The 16997-nt window shown below is 48.9% G+C and overlaps 1 protein-coding gene across 5 annotated transcripts; it reads left to right on the top strand.

Annotated features, from left to right (window-relative positions):
* The first annotated feature begins 235 nt into the window (after positions 1 to 235).
* RNASEH1 (ribonuclease H1) lies at positions 236 to 16594 on the top strand. 5 transcript variants are annotated; one of them, XR_016228249.1, is made up of 8 exons: positions 236 to 447; positions 1876 to 1991; positions 7134 to 7298; positions 9666 to 9765; positions 13268 to 13322; positions 13976 to 14056; positions 15388 to 15512; positions 16290 to 16594. XR_016228249.1 is itself a non-coding variant. In XM_017350628.4 (8 exons), exons 1-8 carry the CDS (start codon positions 320 to 322, stop codon positions 16296 to 16298), a joined length of 783 nt encoding a protein of 260 aa, XP_017206117.1. In that variant the 5' UTR covers positions 236 to 319; the 3' UTR covers positions 16299 to 16594.
* Positions 16595 to 16997: the final 403 nt, after the last annotated feature.

Genomic DNA, 16997 nt, shown 5'->3' on the forward strand with positions numbered 1-16997 from the left:
CCGTCGCGCGCTGCCCTGGCTCGAGCCCCTGCCCGCCAGGGCCCCAGCCCCCAGCTTCGGCCTGTCTCTGTTCTCGCCCTCAAACATAAATTGAGAAACAAGCAAAAGCGACATTCGTCCAGGGAGAAACACCAATCTGCACACCCCTCTTTAGGTCCGGCCCCGGGAGCGCCCACAGCACCGTCAGGCCCCGCCCCGGGGCCCGCCCCTGCTTGCGTCATATCTCCGCGCCGCCGCCGGAAGCGTGGTCGTGTACTCTACTGGGCTGAGGCCGATGTGGCTCCGGCTCGAGATGGTTCCCGGTGCCCGGGAGTGAGCGATGCCCGGGCTCCTGTCTCTGGCCCACAGAGTCGGCCTGGCCGCCGTGCGCTGCCGTTGCTGCTGTTGCGGGCTCGGGATGTTCTATGCCGTCAGGAGGGGCCGCAAGACCGGCGTCTTCCTGAGCTGGTGAGAGCGGGCCCGGCGTCTCCCTCCCGCGCGAGCCCTCAGGTCCGGGGGGACGCGGGGGTGCCCGGCCGGCGTCAGCCCGGCTGGCTCGACTCCCTTGGTATGCTAGGACTCAGAAACGCCTGCGAGAGCTGGGAGGTGACCGGGGACTCAGAATTCCCCAGCACCAGCCAGCGCTCCCCGAAGATGTTTGATGTCCGCTAAGCGGGGGCCGCCTCTCAGATAGTGCCCAGCCTGACTAGCAACTCCCTGTTTGAAAGACACTTTCTTCAAGCTCGCGCTTGCGGCTGGATCCCGTGTTGATGTTAGGTAGTTCCCGGGGCAGGCAAATGAGAGCCTCGAGCCCCGGAGTTGCGACCGCACGACCACCACGCTTCCCGCACACGTGTGTTCTGGCACTGAGAAAGAAGCGTTTGCGACGTGGAGCTTGCGGTAGGGGCCTTCCCGAAGTAGAGAAGGAAAAGGACTTCCCGTGGGCGCGGAGTGCAGCAGTACCAGCCTGCCTGCGGCAGTTCCCGCGTCTGCTCGTCAGCACGGTGCCGGCCTGTTCACTGTTAGCCACTCAGCGTACAGTTCACTACCAGTGGGCGAAAAGCGTGAGACCTACTGAAAGCAGCTAGTTAACATAATCGGTAACTGCAGGCGTGTCCAGCCTTACAGCCATCCCTAGAGCCGCCGTGTAGCATTATAACATCCCATCGAAATGGACGTAGCCATTTGTGGGGGGCAGAGAAGCTGAAAGGTGTATAGGACGTGTCCGTCCTCCGGTCTCAGCTGGTTGGATAGGAATCCGGCTTGAGCCTCATGCCGGCATGAAAATACTGTTTTCTTGCGGCGCCGGCACACCGGGTTCTAGTGCCAGTTGGGGCGCCGGATTCTGTCCCGGTTGCCCCTCTTCCAGGCCAGCTCTCTGCTGTGGCCAGGGAGTGCAGTGGAGGATGGCCCAAGTGCTTGGGCCCTGCACCCCATGGGAGACCAGGAGAAGCACCTGGCTCCTGGCTTTGGATCAGCGCGGTGCGAGGCCGCAGCGCGCTGGCCGCGGCGGCCATTGGAGGGTGAACCAACGGCAAAGGAAGACCTTTTTCTCTGTCTCTCTCTCTCACTGTCCACTCTGCCTGTCAAAAAAAAAAGAAAATACTGTTTTCTGCTAAAGCTTCAGTGAGTGTTTAGGATGCTGTGGGGTTCAGGGAAGCCACTGCTGGCGTACTCTCCGGCTGGCATAGCACTGGGTGTAGAGTCTGACCTGCAAGACAAAACAATAAGCCCATATGGTTTGCCTCACAGTCGGTCCCTTTGCCCCAAGGAACTAACAGTTCATCCTTTGTCAAGCTGTGTCCAACCTAAGAAAAGAATCTAGGTCAGTTCAAAATGTAAGTTAGGAGGGAGGGAGAGAGGGAGGGAGGAAACGGTATTGCATGTGTTTTCCAGGGATGAGTGCCGAGCCCAGGTGAACCGGTTTCCTGCTGCCAGATTTAAGAAGTTTGCCACGGAAGATGAGGCCTGGGCCTTTGTCAGGAACTCCACAAGCCCAGATGGTTCTGAAGGTATCAGTTCTCGTGGCAGTGTTGTGATTGGACCTATTGCACCCATTCTGTGTCCTCAGATGTCATTTGATCTTTGTGGCCACACTCCAGGCGCACAGAGGATGCTGTCACTGTTTCTGCTTCACAGGTTAGAAAACGGGCAGAAAGCAGTTAAGAATAGTAGTTCATGGCAGTTACAGTGTTTGAGACATGCCAAGACACAGAGCTCCTCGTCCATGCAGTGTCCACCGTGCCAGAATCCCTTGTCTTTAAAACGTATACTTCCTGGTGTCAGCGCTGTGGTGCAGTGGGTTAAAGCCTTGGCCTGCAGCTCTGGCATCCCATATGGGCACCGGTTTAAGTCCCAGCTGCTCCACTTTCCATCCAGCTCTCTGCTAATTCACCTGTGAAGGTAGCAGAGGATGGCCCAAGTGCTTGGGCCCTTGTACCCATATGGGTGACCCAGAGACCTGGTTCCTGGCTTCAGGCTTGGCCCAGCCAGTTGTTTCAGCCATATAGCTAGTGAACCAGCAGATGAAGACCTCTCTCTCTGTCTCTGTCTCTACCTCTCTGTGTAACTCTGCCTTCCGATTAAATAATGTAAATCTTTTTTTAAAAAAAAAAAAAAAGAATAGTTATTGGGGACCAGCATTGTGGTGTAGTGGGGTAAACCGCTGACTGCAACACCAACATCCCTTGTGGGCACTGGTTCTTGTACCTGCTACTCCACTTGGGATCCAGTTCTCTGCTAACGGCCTGGGAAGAGCAGCTGAAGATGCCCCAAGTGCTTGGGCCTCTGCACCCACGTGAGAGACCTGGAAGAAGCTCCTGGCTTGTGGCTTTGACCTGGCTCAGCCCTGGTCGTTGGCCATTTGGGGAATGAACCAGTGGATGGAAGATGTCTCTGTATCCCTGCCCCCCCAATTCTGCCTTTCAAATAAATCTTGAAGGAAAAAAAAGTGGCATTTACTGGACCCACTGGGCTGTGGTTTAAACTTTAAAGGATGTGCATGGTTCCTGTAATGTCATGGACCTGTGTGGAGTTGCCTTTTTATTTAGAACAGAACTATACAGTATGAATTTCTGTCTTTCTTTTATCTATTTATTTGAAATACAGAGTTACAGAGAGAGATAGAGACAGGGAGAGAGGTCTTCCATCTGCTGGTTTACTCCCCAGATGGTCACAATGGCCAGAGCTGCGCTGGTCCAAAGCCAGGAGCCTTCTCCAGGTTTCCCACATGAGTGCAGGGGCCCAAGGACTTGGGCCATCTTCTACTGCTTTCCCAGGCCACAGCAGAGAGCTGGATCAGAAGTGGGGCAGCCGGAACTTGAACTGGTGCCCATATGGGATGGCCCAAGTCTCTGAGCACCTGCCACGTGGGAGGCCAGGAAGAAGCTCTGGCACTTCAGGCCAGGGCTTTAACCTGCTGCGCCACAGCGCCAGCCCCTCCACAGTATGAATTTCTTCCAGTTCCATGTATTACAGAAAATATAGTTATTTGAAGTTCAAGGCCTAATAAAAGGGACATCAGATATGCAGGACTCAGATAAGCAGGGTGACTCTTTACTACAGCATTTTTATTTTGCTTTAGTTGAGAGGCAGAGAGAAATCTCCCATCTTCCTCCCATGCTTCCGTTTCCCTCAACAGGTGTGGTTAGGCTGAGCTGAATCCCAGAGCTCAGGACTCATTTCAAGGCTCCCACGTGGGTGGCAGGGACTGGCTTGCAGCTTAAGCCGTCAGCTGCTGCCTTCCAGGGTACACGTTAGCAGAAAGCTGAAGGCAGGGCTTCAACCCGGATACACAGGTGTCTTAATTGCTAGGCCAAGTACTTGTCCCCAAGGACACAGATTTTTAAAAATACATATTTGAACCTACATTTTGTTTTGAGAATGAAAGCAGAAGTGATTTATTGAGAGAAAGCAGAAGTGAAAGAAAATGCTCCCAGCAGCACCAAGAGGGGTCCCTGAAAGAAGGGAGCCCGGAACTGACTTTGAAGAAGTGTTTTTCTCCCCCCTCAACTGGAACTGTTGTAATATCACCAAGTAAGACTGAGCAGAGTGGCTGGCATTGTGGCAGCAGTTAAGCCACCACCTACAACGCCAGCATCCCATATGAGCAGTAGTTGGAGTCCCGGCAGCTCTGCTTCTGGTCTAACTCCCTGCTAAGGCACTGGGAAGGTAGCAGAAGATGGCCCAAGTGCTTGGGCCCCTGTCACCCATGTGGGAGACACAGATGAGGTTCCAGGCTCCTGGCTTCAGAATGGCCCAACCTCAGCCGTTTGGGGAGTGAACCAGTGGATGAAAGATCTCTCTCTGTGTCTCCCTCTCTCTAACTCTCTGCTTTTCAAATAAATATATCATATATATATATATACATATACACACACATATATGTATTATATATATAAGACTGAGCAAAGCATAGTGCTAACCAGCTTCTCCAAAACAGTGTCTCTCTAGAGGACACACTGAGATACTTGCACAGAGAGCAACTGCTCTTTTGGGATGTCATAACAACTTTTTTTTGAAGGTTTGTTTATTTGAAAGGCTGAGATACAGAGAGATGGAAGGAGAGATGGAGAAGGAGATCTTCCATCTGCTAATTCACTCCTCAGATGGCTGCAGCAACTAGGACTGGGCCAGGCTGAAGCCCAGAGCCAGAGCTTCTTCCTGGCCTCCCGCAAGAGACTTAGGCCATTTTCTGCTGCTTTCCGAGGCCTTTAGCAGAGAGCTGGGTCAGAGGTGGAGCAGCCAGGACTCTGTCACCCATGTGGAACACTGGCATTGCAGACAGCAGCTTTACCTGCTATGCCGTAACACTGACCTCACGTCACAGCGATCCTGACAGCGGAGCCCAGGGAGAGGCAGGTCATGCTCAGAATCCACTCCTGAAGGGCTGATTTCTAGAGTGGGAAGCCTCACTCGGTGCATCTGCCTCCTCTGTCTTCTGGCAGCTTGTAAAGGACTTTGAGTGTGACAGCTGCACTTTCTATCCACACGGAGAAGTCAGTTCAGGACAGACAGCAAGTTTGGAAGTATGGCTCCATGGTTGGGTTCTTAATAGTTCTTCAGGCGGGTTTATGTTTTTATCCAGTCAGTAATTTAATGTACCAGTTCTTCCAATATAAGTATGTTTTTGATTATTTTTTTAAATCTCAAGGCAAGCTGGTTATCAGTTTGTGTAGCTGTGAATCTACTTTCTTAAAAGTTTACAGAGAACTCTTGTTACTAACTTGTAAATTGGATTTAATATCTTGAGTGATCAGGGGCCATATCAAAGCAAAAGTATTAATTCCTTTTACCATTTTTTGATATTATAATGTAGAATTATTGAGATATTTGCTAGTTATGATTTCTATAAGCTGATATAAGTTTAATTTTCCAAAAGGAAAAATCACCATCTTCAGAAGTATAAATTAACTGCCTGCTGTGATTTCCCTTTCAAGTTTTATCTGTTCTGTAAAATTCTTCAGTTGAATTTAACTTTTTCTGATAGAGTAAATAAAGTCATTTATATCAGTGTTCAGTTTCTGCAGAATTGCACTCACATGCGTGCCTGTGTGTGAGCAGAGTACTTGCTAGACTGGAGATCTTGTCTTAGGCTTGTTTAGCAGGTGCTCGGTAAAGGTGAATGCTGGGATGAGGGCGTTAGGTGCAAATACAGGCAGGTGTGGTGAGTTTGAGAGTCAGCAGCTCCTTCTGTGCCCCTTATCCCCCCTGATTAAACAGTGATACATGGAAAGTTGTTTCAGGTCGTTTAGTCCAATGCCTCATTTTACCAAGACTAGAGGTTTATTTCAGTTGCTAGAGTTCACAGCTGATAAAAAAATTTAACTCAAATTGACACCATGCTTTTACATGCTGCTAATTCATCCTCTAGTTCAGTCCTGTGAGCTGCTGGCCACTCCCAGATCACCCTGAATCCCCCTTGGGGTTAACCTTGAGTCCACTCTGAAATAAAAAATGCAACAGTACTGCCCCTGAGGAGACCCAGTCTATTTTACCTTTTTTGTTTCTGTTTCCTGTCTTTTTTTTTTTTTTTTTGCTTTTTATAAAGATTTATTTACTTATTTGAGAGAGAGAGAGAGAGTTATAGACAGAGGGAGAGAAAGATCTTCCATCCACTTGTTTACTCCCCAGATGGCCTCAATGGCCAGAGCTGGGCCAATCCGAAACCAGGAGCCAGGAGCTTCTTTTGGGTCACTCAGCAGGTTCAAGGGCCCAAGGACTTACTTGATCCATCTTCTACTATTTTCTCAGGCCATAGTAGAGAGCTGGTTTGGAAGAGGAGCAGTTGGGAGTAGCACCGGCACCCATATGGGATGCTGGTGCTGCGGGGAGAGGCTTAGCCTACTACACCACAGTGCCAGCCCCTCTTTCCTTTTCTTGACATATCCTACTGCCTGTTTATTGAAACTGGACTTACCTGCGCTTCCTTAGATGTCCTCAAATTAGAGTCCATGAGGGTGGCATTGAGGTGCAACAGGTCAGCCACTGCCTGGGATGCCATCAACCATATTGGAGTCCCTGGGATCAAGTCCCACTTCTCCTTATCCAGCTTCCTGCTAATGTACTTGGGAGGCAGGGGGTGATAGTGCAAGTACTTGGTTCCTGCCACCCATGTGGAAGACCCAAATGGAGTTCCTGGCTCCTGGCTTTAGCTGGCATTTGGGAAATGAACCAAATGTGGAAACCAAATGTGTGGAAAATAAGTATTTCTTTAGCACTCTACCAAATAAATAAATGAATAAATAAAAAACTACAATATTGGAGTGCATATGATTGTAGTATTTGGGTCAGGGAGGGGCTAACTCAGGGACATCACTGATGTTACATAAAATTTTGGTTCCAGTTTCTCCTGAGGAAAGAGCCCCTCAATTTCCCACATCTATGATCGTTGAAGGGTTGACAACCTTTGGTGTCTGTTATCTCCATCAAATCCCAGTTTTGGTTTTGGCAGATGCCTTGGAAAATGCAGACCTCAGAATTCTTTCCCAGGATGGCTGAGTCTGTGATAGTGTGTACCAAGTCCTCCCTGTTCCTGGGAGAGCGCAGAGTGTGCTTCAGTCTGATCCAGTGTTAAGTGACCTCCGAGGCTCTTGATTCTTCAGTGTTTCGAGTGATGTTTAATGTTTCTGGCTCACCAGGAGGCTCTCTTTCAGGGCAGAAAAATAACCATGAACAAGAATCACAGGTGAAAGCCAGCAAGCGACTCCGGGAGCCAACGGATGAAAATGAAGAGGAAGGTGCAGAGCCAAGCGCAAAGCATGTGAAGCAGAGCCCGGTGACGGCGCCTTTAGTTAGCAGAGACGCGTTTTCTTACTTAGGTAAGGCTGCAGTTACGAGAATATGTCTGTGTGTAAACTCCCCCATCTTAGCAGGGGCGTTTGAGCTGATGGTCCTGTCCTCATCTGTCAGGTTATTTGGAAATCTCCAGAGTCAGACTTTGTAAATGATCAAGTGTGCAGATAGCAAACTTCTGGGTGTTCTTAGAGAAGCCATTGTGTAGTCTACAAGTGGCAGCTGTTGTCTTTTTTTTTTTTTTTTTTTTTAAGGATTTTTTTATTTATTTGAAAGAGTTACACAGAGAGAAGGAGAGGCAGAGAGAGAGGTCTTCGGCTGGCACCGCAGCTCACTTGGCTAATCATCCACCTGCAGCGCTGGCACCCCAGGTTCTAGTCCCGGTTGGGGCGCCAGATTCTGTCCCAGTTGCTCCTCTTCTAGTCCAGCTCTCTGCTGTGGCCCTGGAAGGCAGTGGAGGATGGCTCAAGTGCTTGGGCCCTGCATCCGCATGGGAGACCAGGAGGAAGCACCTGGCTCCTGGCTTTGGATTGGCGTGGCACAGTGCGCCAGCCGTAGCAGCCATTTTGGGGGTGAACCAATGGAAGGAAGACCTTTCTCTCTGTCTCTCTCTCTCACTGCCTAACGCTGCCTGTCAAATAAATAAATAAGAGAGAGAGAGGTCTTCCATCTGCTGGTTCACTCCCCAACTGGCCTCTATGGCCAGAGCTGCGCTGATCTGAAGCCAGGAGCTTCTCCCAGGTCTCCCATATGTGATGTTGGTGTCATAGGTGATGACTTAAGACACTGGCACAATGCTGGATCCCCAAAAAAAAATTTTTTTTTTTTTGACAGGCAGAGTGGACAGTGAGAGAGAGAGAGAGACAGAGAGAAAGGTCTTCCTTTTGCCATTGGTTTACCCTCCAATGGCAATGGCCACCGCGGCTGGCGCACTGCGGCCAGCGCACCGCGCTGATCCGATGGCAGGAGCCAGGTACTTACCCTGGTCTCCCATGGGGTACAGGGCCCAAGGACTTGGGCCATCCTCCACTGCACTCCCTGGCCACAGCAGAGAGCTGGCCTGGAAGAGGGGCAACTGGGACAGAATCCAGCGCCCCGACCGGGACTAGAACCCGGTGTGCCGAAAGATCTTTAAAAAAAATATGGGTCTGGTGTTGTGACACAGCGGGTCAATCTTCCACCTGTGGCACCCACATCCCAGTGCCAGTTTGAGTCCCAGCTACTCCACTTCCTATCCAGCTCCCTGCTAATGCACCTGGGAAAACAGCAGAAGATGGCCCAAGTACTTGGGCCCCTGCCACTCATGTAGGAGACCCAGATGGAATTCCTGGTTCCTGAGTTTGGCCTGACCCAGTTCAATCTATCCCCAGTCATTGTGGCCATTTGGGGGAGTGAACAGCAGATGGAAGATGTCTCTCCTTTCTTTTCATCTCTCTCTCTCTCTCTCTCTCTCTCTCTCAATAGATAAAAGCAAATCTTTAAAAAATTAAAATTTTCTTAAAATTAAAAATCTCATAACTTCAGGAGAAACAATAGAAAATGTTTTGTCAAGCTGTACTTGTAAATCAGTTTGGAGTTGTAAATAAATAAAAAGTCAATCAAATACCCTTGATTTGGTTAGTTACCAGTAGTGTGTGAAGCACATCAGCCCCCTGGGGCACTGACAGTTGCCTGAGGCCCAGGGCCCCTGACACAGCACTGGCCTCATGTTGGGGCTGGAAGGAAGCTTGTGGTCTTGGAGATGGATGAGTCCAGCTGAGCCACAGAGGCTCGCCCGAACGCCACGGTCCTGGGAGGAACACGGGCCCATCCATGCTCCGCTCCCTCCTGTGCCTTGGCCTCTGTTTCCCCACCACCCGCTGGAATGATGTTGGCATGTATTGCCACTGTTGGCTCCCACACCCCGCTGCTGGGCTGAAAGTGCGCTGCTGGTCAAGGCCAGGCCTCTTCTGTCTGCTCGGCACAGCGTGGTGTGTGGCACAAGCCCTGATTTCTGTTGCAAAGAAGCAGAGATGGGAAGTCCATTTCAGTACGGGAAGATGTGCCAGGAGGAGCTAGGCCAGGCTTCCTGAGAGAGAATGTGGCTGTGGCACAGAAGGGCAGTGTCATTGTCCTTTGACCCTTTGCGTGGGCTGTAAGAAAGAGGTCTCACTGGTTCTATAGAGGGAGAGCTTTGACTAGAACTTGTCTGTCATGTGGCACCAGAACGAGTGTTTCCCCACAGAAAGTGTCAGCAACCCCACCTAGGAGCTGAGCACATTTCCCTGGACAGGAAACTTAGTTCGTGAGATACCCTCATGGTTTAAAATGCTAATTCAGCTCCAGTCTTTTTGAGGTGAATTTTAGTTACTACTGATATCAGGCCAACTATACTTCCTGTTCCCCTCTCACAGGAGAATTTGTTGTTGTCTACACTGATGGCTGCTGCTCCAGCAACGGGCGGAGGAGGGCACGAGCAGGAATTGGTGTTTACTGGGGGCCAGGACATCCTTTGTAAGTAAATAGAGAAAACTAAGGTTTGTAAAGTTTTTGTTTGTTTGTTGGAAATCTGAGACGGAGACAGACACAAGCAGGTGTTCTATCCTTCGGTTCACTGCCCCCAAAGCCCACAACAGCTGGGGCTAGATCAAGCCAAAGCCAGGAGTTGAACTCTCAATTTGGGTCTCCCACCTGGGTGTCAGAGACCCAGCTACTTGAGCTATCACCTGCTGCCTTCCGGGCTGCACATTAGCAGGAAGCTGGAAAAGGAAGCGGTGCTGGGACTTGAACCTTGGCAACCGAAATGGGATGTGGCCAACCAAAGCAGCATCTTAAGTGCTGTGCCAATCACCTGCTCAGGAAAGCTAAATTAAAAAAAAACTTATTAGGGCTGTCATTGTGGCATAGCGGGTATAGGCATTGCAGCTATACACTGGCATCCCGTATGGTCGCCAATTTGTGTCCCCACTGCTCCACTTCCAATCCAGCTCCCTGCTAATGCACCTGGGAAAGCAGCAGAAGATGGCCCAGGTGCTTCAGCCCCTGCACCCACACCTGGCTCCTGGCTTCAGTGCGCAGGCTGTTTTAGCCCTTTGAGGAATCAACCAGCAGATGGAAGATCTCTCTGCCTTGTCATCTGTCACTCTGCCTTTCAAGTAAACATTAAAAAATTTTTTTTAAATTTCTTATTTGAAAGACAGAATGACAGAGAGAGAAAGAAATCTTCCATCTGCTGGTTCACTCCCCAAATGGCAGCAACAGTTGAGGCTGGGCCAAGCCAAAGCCAGGAGTCAAGAATTCCATCCAGGTCTCCCCTGTGGGCGGCAGGGGCTCAAGCACTCAGGCTGTCTCCCACTGCCTTTCCAGGTGCATTAGCAGGGAGCTGAGTGGGAAGCAGGGTAGCTAGGACTCAAACCGGTGCCTGTATTGGATACTGGCATTGGTGCCACAATGCCAATCTCCCAGAAAGCTGAAATTTTAAACTTTGTTTTACTGGGTCATGTTCCACACCTTGTGTAAAGGTGACTCAGCATCTGCTTGTTGATGGATTGTTTGGAAAATCTGCCGAATAAGCAGCTTTGTTGGAGCATAGCAGAACAGAGCTTGGGTTTGTGTTGGTGCTGAGTGGCTTTGTTCTCTGGAATGTCAGCTTCCTGGCCCTGACTTTAGGCATCTGTCTCACTGACAAGCTTTTACTGCAGAATGGCCTCACTGCCTTCTAACCCAAGATTCACTTGGGGCCCTGGGAGATGGTCCTTGCAGGGGTGGGCTGGGGCAGGTCCCTGGACTCCTGGCTTTCCCAAGGCGCCCAGTCTGCGTGATGTGAGATGCCGTCATTCACAGACACTCGGTCCCTGGCGGTGAGGGCCTTGGACCTCCATGTGGGAAAGTGGCGTGGCCCTGCGCCAGTTCTGAGTTTCCCTCTGCAGTGTTCACCATGCTCCCAGGCACTGCGACTGCCATTGCTGGGAAAGGTGACTGCACTGTCTTTTTAAAAAAATGTATTTTATTTATTTGAAAAGCAGAGAGGGAGAGGTAGAGATCCTCCATCCACTGATTCACTCCCCAAATGACTGCAACAGCTGGAGCTAGGCCAGGCCAGAGCCAGGAGCCAGGAGCTTCCTCCAGGTCTCCCACATGTCTGTCTTCCTTGGCTCTCCCAGGCCATTAGCAGGAAGCTGGATCAGAAGAACAGTGCTGGCCCCATGACGGCACTTTATTTCACTTTGTCGTCTCATTTTAGCTTCCAACCCTAGATTAGGGTGGGGGGAGTGAACGCTGATGTGTTTTTCACAAGAAAAGTCAGCTTTTGACTTGTGCCCAGTGTTCCCTCTAAATTACCATACCATGGTGTCTTTGTGCTGATAATATTGTTGGTTTGACTGATCAGTAGTCTGGTTGGGTGAGTCCCAGTTCTTTGCTTAAGTCCCAGAGCTTAGGGGAATCTCATCTGTCCTGCACCAAGGGGGCTGTTAAGAAGTTCTGGGGAGAGTTTTAGTAATTCACACTCAGGGGCGGCTGCAGCGCGCCGGCCGCGGCGGCCATTGGAGGGTGAACCAACGGCAAAGGAAGACCTTTCTCTGTCTCTCTCTCTCTCTCTGTCCACTCTGCCTGTCAAATAAATAAATAAATAAATGGTAATTCACACTCAGGGGGCCGGCACTGTGGCACAGCGGTTAATGCTCTAGCCTGAAGTGCCGGCATCCCATATGGGCGCCAGTTCGAGACCCAGCTGCTCCACTTCCAATCCAGCTCTCTGATGTGCCCTGGGAAAGCAGTGGGAGATGGCCCAAGTCCTTGGGCCCCTGCACCCGCATGGGAGACCCAGAAGAAGCTCCTGGCTTCGGATCGGTGCAGCTCCAGCTGTTGCAGCCAGCTAGGGAGTGAACCATCGGATGGAAGACCTCTCTCTGCCTGTCCTCTCTCTGTGTAACTCTGACTTGCAAATAAATAAATAAAAATCTTTAAATTAAAAAAAAAAAAAAGTAATTCACACTCAGAAAGCCTTCCACGCAGAGAGACGTCTGAGACTGAGAGGAGCGGGGAGACAGTGGAGCACCTTTGCCTTATCCATAGACACTGCAGTCTGAAAGCAGACTGGCTCTCAGTTCTCTCCTGACACGCCTCCCTGGGCTGTCAGGTGTACTTCTCTTCATTAAACTGTGCTTCAGTATTTTAAAAAAATTACTTCAATATTAAAAAGCATAGTGTTTTTCCTTAAGTTTGTGGGTTTTCTTTAAGATTTATTTTTTCTTTATTTGAAAGACAAAGTTAGATCCCTCCCGTTGACTGGTGTACTCCATAATCGACCACAACAACCAGGGCTAGGCCAGGCTGAAGCCAGGAGCCGGGAACTCCATTTAGGTCTCCTTGGAGAGTGGCAGACGCCCAAGCACTTGAGCCATCTTCCACTGCTTTCCCAGGTGCCTTAGCAGGTAGGTTGGATCAGAAGTAGAACATCCAGGACACAAACTAGCACTCATATGGGATGTTGGCTTTGCAGGAAGTGGCAAAACCCATTGTACCACAATGGCAACTATAAAAAGGCTGGTTGTTTTGTTTTTGTTTTTTTGATAGATTTATTTTATTTTTTGAAAGGCAGAGTTACAGAGAGAGGAAAAGACAGATCTTCCATCTGCTGGTTCATTCCAAAATGGTCTCAATGGCCAGGACTGGGCCAGACTGAAGCCGGGAGCCGAGAAGTTCTGGGTCTCCAAAGTGCCCAAGCACTTTGGCCAACCTCTGCTGTTTTTCCAGGTGCATTAGCAAGGAGCAGGATCAGAAATGGAGCAGCTGAGGCACAAACTGATGGCCATATGGGATGCCTGCATGGCAGGCAGTAGCTTTACCCTCTACATTGCAGATCGCAGCACTGGCCCCCAAAATGCTGTGTATTTATATTATTGTTTTACATTTCAATAAGAAAAATATATGCTAGTTTATTGTTTCCCATTAAGAAAGAAAAATTACTTTGAGCATTAGCTTTATAATTTTCTTTTGCATTGTTTTGAAACAGAAACCTCAGCATTAGACTTCCTGGGCGACAGACAAATCAAAGAGCAGAAATTCATGTAAGTTTTCAGATATATTTAAATAGGTCATTATTCAGCATCAACTGTGAGCCTATCAATTTTGTTTTAAAATTTATGTATTTGAAAGGCAGAGATACAGAGGAGAGAGAGATATCTTCCATCACTGGTTCACTCCCCAAGTGGCTTTAATGGCTGGGGCTGGCTAATCTGAAGCCAGGAGCCAGGAGATTCCTCCTGGTCTCCCACGTGGGTGCGAGGGGCCCAAGCACCTGGGCCATCTTCCACTGCCTTCCCAAGTGCATTAGCAGGGAACTGGATTGGAAGTAGAGCAGCCAGGACTCAAACCAGCACCCATATGGGATGCCAGTACTACCAGCAGAGACTTAACCTACCATGCCACAGTGCTGGCCCCCTATCAGTTAATTTTGTTTTTGTTTTTACTATCTGTGTGAGGCTCAACATCCAGAATGTACTTTGTGATTAGTAACAATGCTGAAAGAGAGGAATTTTGTAGAAAAATTCTCGTAACATAAATAGGTATGAACAGAAATATGTGTAGCATTACTTCATATAGAGAATAAAATTGTCAGTACAAAAAAAGGGATATTTGAATTTTGAAGTCATTGTGAACATCTATGTCGAGGTTAAATATTCTTTACCTGTGACTGTCTGCTTGTGTTTTTTCAAGGCAGCCTGCAAAGCCATTGAACAAGCAAAGGCTCAGAACATCCATAAGTTGGTTCTGTATACAGACAGTATGTTTACTATAAATGGTAAGCTTTCACATTGTGTTTCAATTTTCTTAAGATTTATTTATTTTTAAAGTCAGTTACAGAGAACGAGAGACAGAGAGAACAATCTTCCATCCATTGATTCACTTCACAGATGGCTGTGACAGCCAGTGCTGAGCCAGGCTGAAGCTAAGATCCAGGAGCTCCTTCTGGGTCTCCCACATGGGTGGCAGGGGCCCAAACACTTGGGCCATCTTCTGCTTTTCCTTTTACCAGGGGTCTGGAGTGGAATTGGAGACACAAACTGGTACATATGGGATGCTGGTGTTGCAGGCGGTGGTTTTACCTACTGCGCCAAGCATGGACCCCACACGTTGTATTTCTTTAGTGTTTTCCCAGTACTGCAGGGAGACAGGCCTTTCTTTCTCTAGTAGGAAGTATTGTAACAGAGCAGGACCTGGGTGGTAGCAGGGATGGCCTCTGGTTAGTCAGGTCAGGGAAGGAGAGAGGAGTGTGGAGTCCCAGTCCTGCTGCTTGATATTCCCATGCTTGTGTGCCACACACTGAAGGTGCACACAGAAGGTAGACCCTAAGGTATACTCAGGGCACTTAGAGTCTGAACATTGATAAGTGACCTACAGTCACTGTGTTGACAGCTTCTATGGGGTATGTGTTTTGTGCTGCTCCTCCGCACGCGGAGGAGCCGCACCGGACCGGACGCTTGTTGTTCCCTTTTTTTACAAGTCCTTTCTATAGTAAAGTAAGAATAAGTAAACAGCAAACTCCCAAAGCAAGAATGAGTAGAGAGAAGTGAGAAAGAACGAAGTAACGAACTTCCCCGCGAACTCTCCAACGCACTCTCCAACCAACCCACACCACCATGCCGTCTCTCTCCTCCTATATAGTCCTCGCCACCAATCCGTGCTCTGCTACCCACACGCCGAGCGCGCCGCTCTCCTCCAATCAGGAGCGGCTCTTGCAGCTTATCAAGTTGGTAAGAGGCAGCTGGGTAGAAGCTGTACGCTCCTCTCCCAGCGCCACATTGTGGGAGAGCAGATGCATAGAATAAGTCTTAATTCCAGTAACAGTCTAGTCCGAGTTGCTCCCCACAGTTTTGGAGAGTGTTGGGGGATGCGGAAGAGATCAGGGAAGACTTGGAAGAAGTGACATCTTTGGTTGGGAGCTGCAGATCAAATATGAGGTAGAGGGAAGGGAGGAGATGGGGATATTTCAAGTTTGTGCCAAAGGGCAACGCCATGAAGGCTGGCCAAAGACGTAGAGAGCCCAGGCTGAGCGGTTGCGAGAGGATGACCGGAGATGCAAGAAGGGCTGGGTGCCCAAGCTTGATGAGCTGGTGGGTGTGCGTTCTCCAGGGATCACTAACTGGGTGGAAGGCTGGAAGAAGAACGGCTGGAGAACAAGTGCTGGGAAGGAGGTGATCAACAAGGAGGACTTCATGCAGCTGGAGAGCCTCACACAGGGCATGGACATCCAGTGGGTGAGTTCCCAGCGTTCATTGTGCCCAGGTAGTCTCATCAGCTGGAGAGGAGAGGAGTGGTTTATGGATTAGCAGTTTCTGTGAAGTAAGTACCACACTACATATTGAACACTTTAGATTCCTTTGGTTGTCAGCTGGGTAATGCTGGTCTTACTGAGAGTGTGATAGGTGTGAGATATGGTGTGACCTAGGGGTGTTCTGCACCCCTGCATGAGGTCAGGCACACACAGGAATGCCCAGAACAGCCTGTCAGTTTCTTTGGAATCAGCCATAATGTAATGTATTTTGTTTAGAACAATAATAAAGTTTTGTGTTACGACCTTATTAATATGACTTTTTTCCAAAATGGAAGTGGCTTTTCTATGAAAGATAATTTTTACTTAAAAGATTGTTGTACATATGTACATATGTGTGCTGTGTGTGTGTGGTGTACATAAACATCCACCTACATATATGTACATGTGCTTTGGGTTGTAGGATATACACTTCTGCCCATCTGTACATACATGTGCTTTGCCTGAGAAGCTGAACTAGTGCTAGTTTTAAGTGAGAAAAAAGCCACATAAAAAGTAAAATCCAATTTGTAGAGAAATAAAATAGAATTTTAAGGAAAGCACTCATTACATAAATGCGTTAAGGAGATATATTTGTATATATACAGTTCAGTGCAGCATGCTGTCGGGAAGGAGTGCTCTGAGGTGAGCTTTGGCAGACCCAGGAATCGTGGAGTTGTTAAACAGTGAGAATGTGGTGAGCTGTTGCTTATGTAAAAGTTAGGAAAAATAAAACTTTCTTTTACCAGATGCACGTTCCTGGTCATTCGGGATTCACAGGCAATGAAGAAGCGGATAGATTAGCAAGAGAGGGAGCTAAGCAAGCTGAAGACTGAAGTAATTTTAGGACTTGGGAAGACCTGGCCGGAGGCTGTGGCGCGCGCCTCCTGGTATGGAGCTGAGCCTGCAGGATGCACCACTGCGTTCCGTGGGTGACACACCTCTGACTCACCAGGAAGGCTGGACTCGAGATGTGGTGTGGTGAAAAGTGGTTACGTGTATAATAAACTAAACAGCTTTGAGATCTGAGATTTTACCATTATGCTTATTGGGCTCATACCGTTCTTGTTTGTTTTATTGCAGTCTGGCCCATCATCTTAGGCTTTGATTTTTATAAGGAATCAATAAAGAATCAATCAGAGATTCAGACCAGAAACCCAGAAGTATCCTGAAAGAATTGGTATAGATTGGGTCTCCTGCTTTGACAGACAGTGTGCACACAAGAGAAAATGCAGCTGGAGGGGCCCCCAGCTCTGAGGGAGAACGTGAGCTGGGTCTCATTTCAGCCCCAGGTGCCCAGTACTGTGTATAGGGCAGAGCCTGCAGTCACATGACCCTGGCTCCTACATCATTACAAAGAAACACATACATCTTTTAAAGACCAAAATGGAGAAACAAATCTCGTAGAAATTTTTGGCATAAGCCAGCCATA

This window comes from Oryctolagus cuniculus, chromosome 2 (assembly GCF_051225735.1).
Source record: "Oryctolagus cuniculus isolate XC-2025 breed Fujian yellow rabbit chromosome 2, ASM5122573v1, whole genome shotgun sequence".
In the NCBI taxonomy this organism is placed as follows: Eukaryota; Metazoa; Chordata; class Mammalia; order Lagomorpha; family Leporidae; genus Oryctolagus; species Oryctolagus cuniculus.

Bases quoted from the DNA above. Each gene is read 5' to 3' on its own strand.
- RNASEH1 (XM_017350628.4), top strand. From the start codon at position 320: ATGCCCGGGCTCCTGTCTCTGGCCCACAGAGTCGGCCTGGCCGCCGTG. The intron at 1,992-7,133 runs GTATCAGTTCTC...GCTCTCTTTCAG, and splicing joins AAGCCCAGATGGTTCTGAAG to GGCAGAAAAATAACCATGAA. The intron at 9,766-13,267 runs GTAAGTAAATAG...GTTTTGAAACAG, and splicing joins TGGGGGCCAGGACATCCTTT to AAACCTCAGCATTAGACTTC.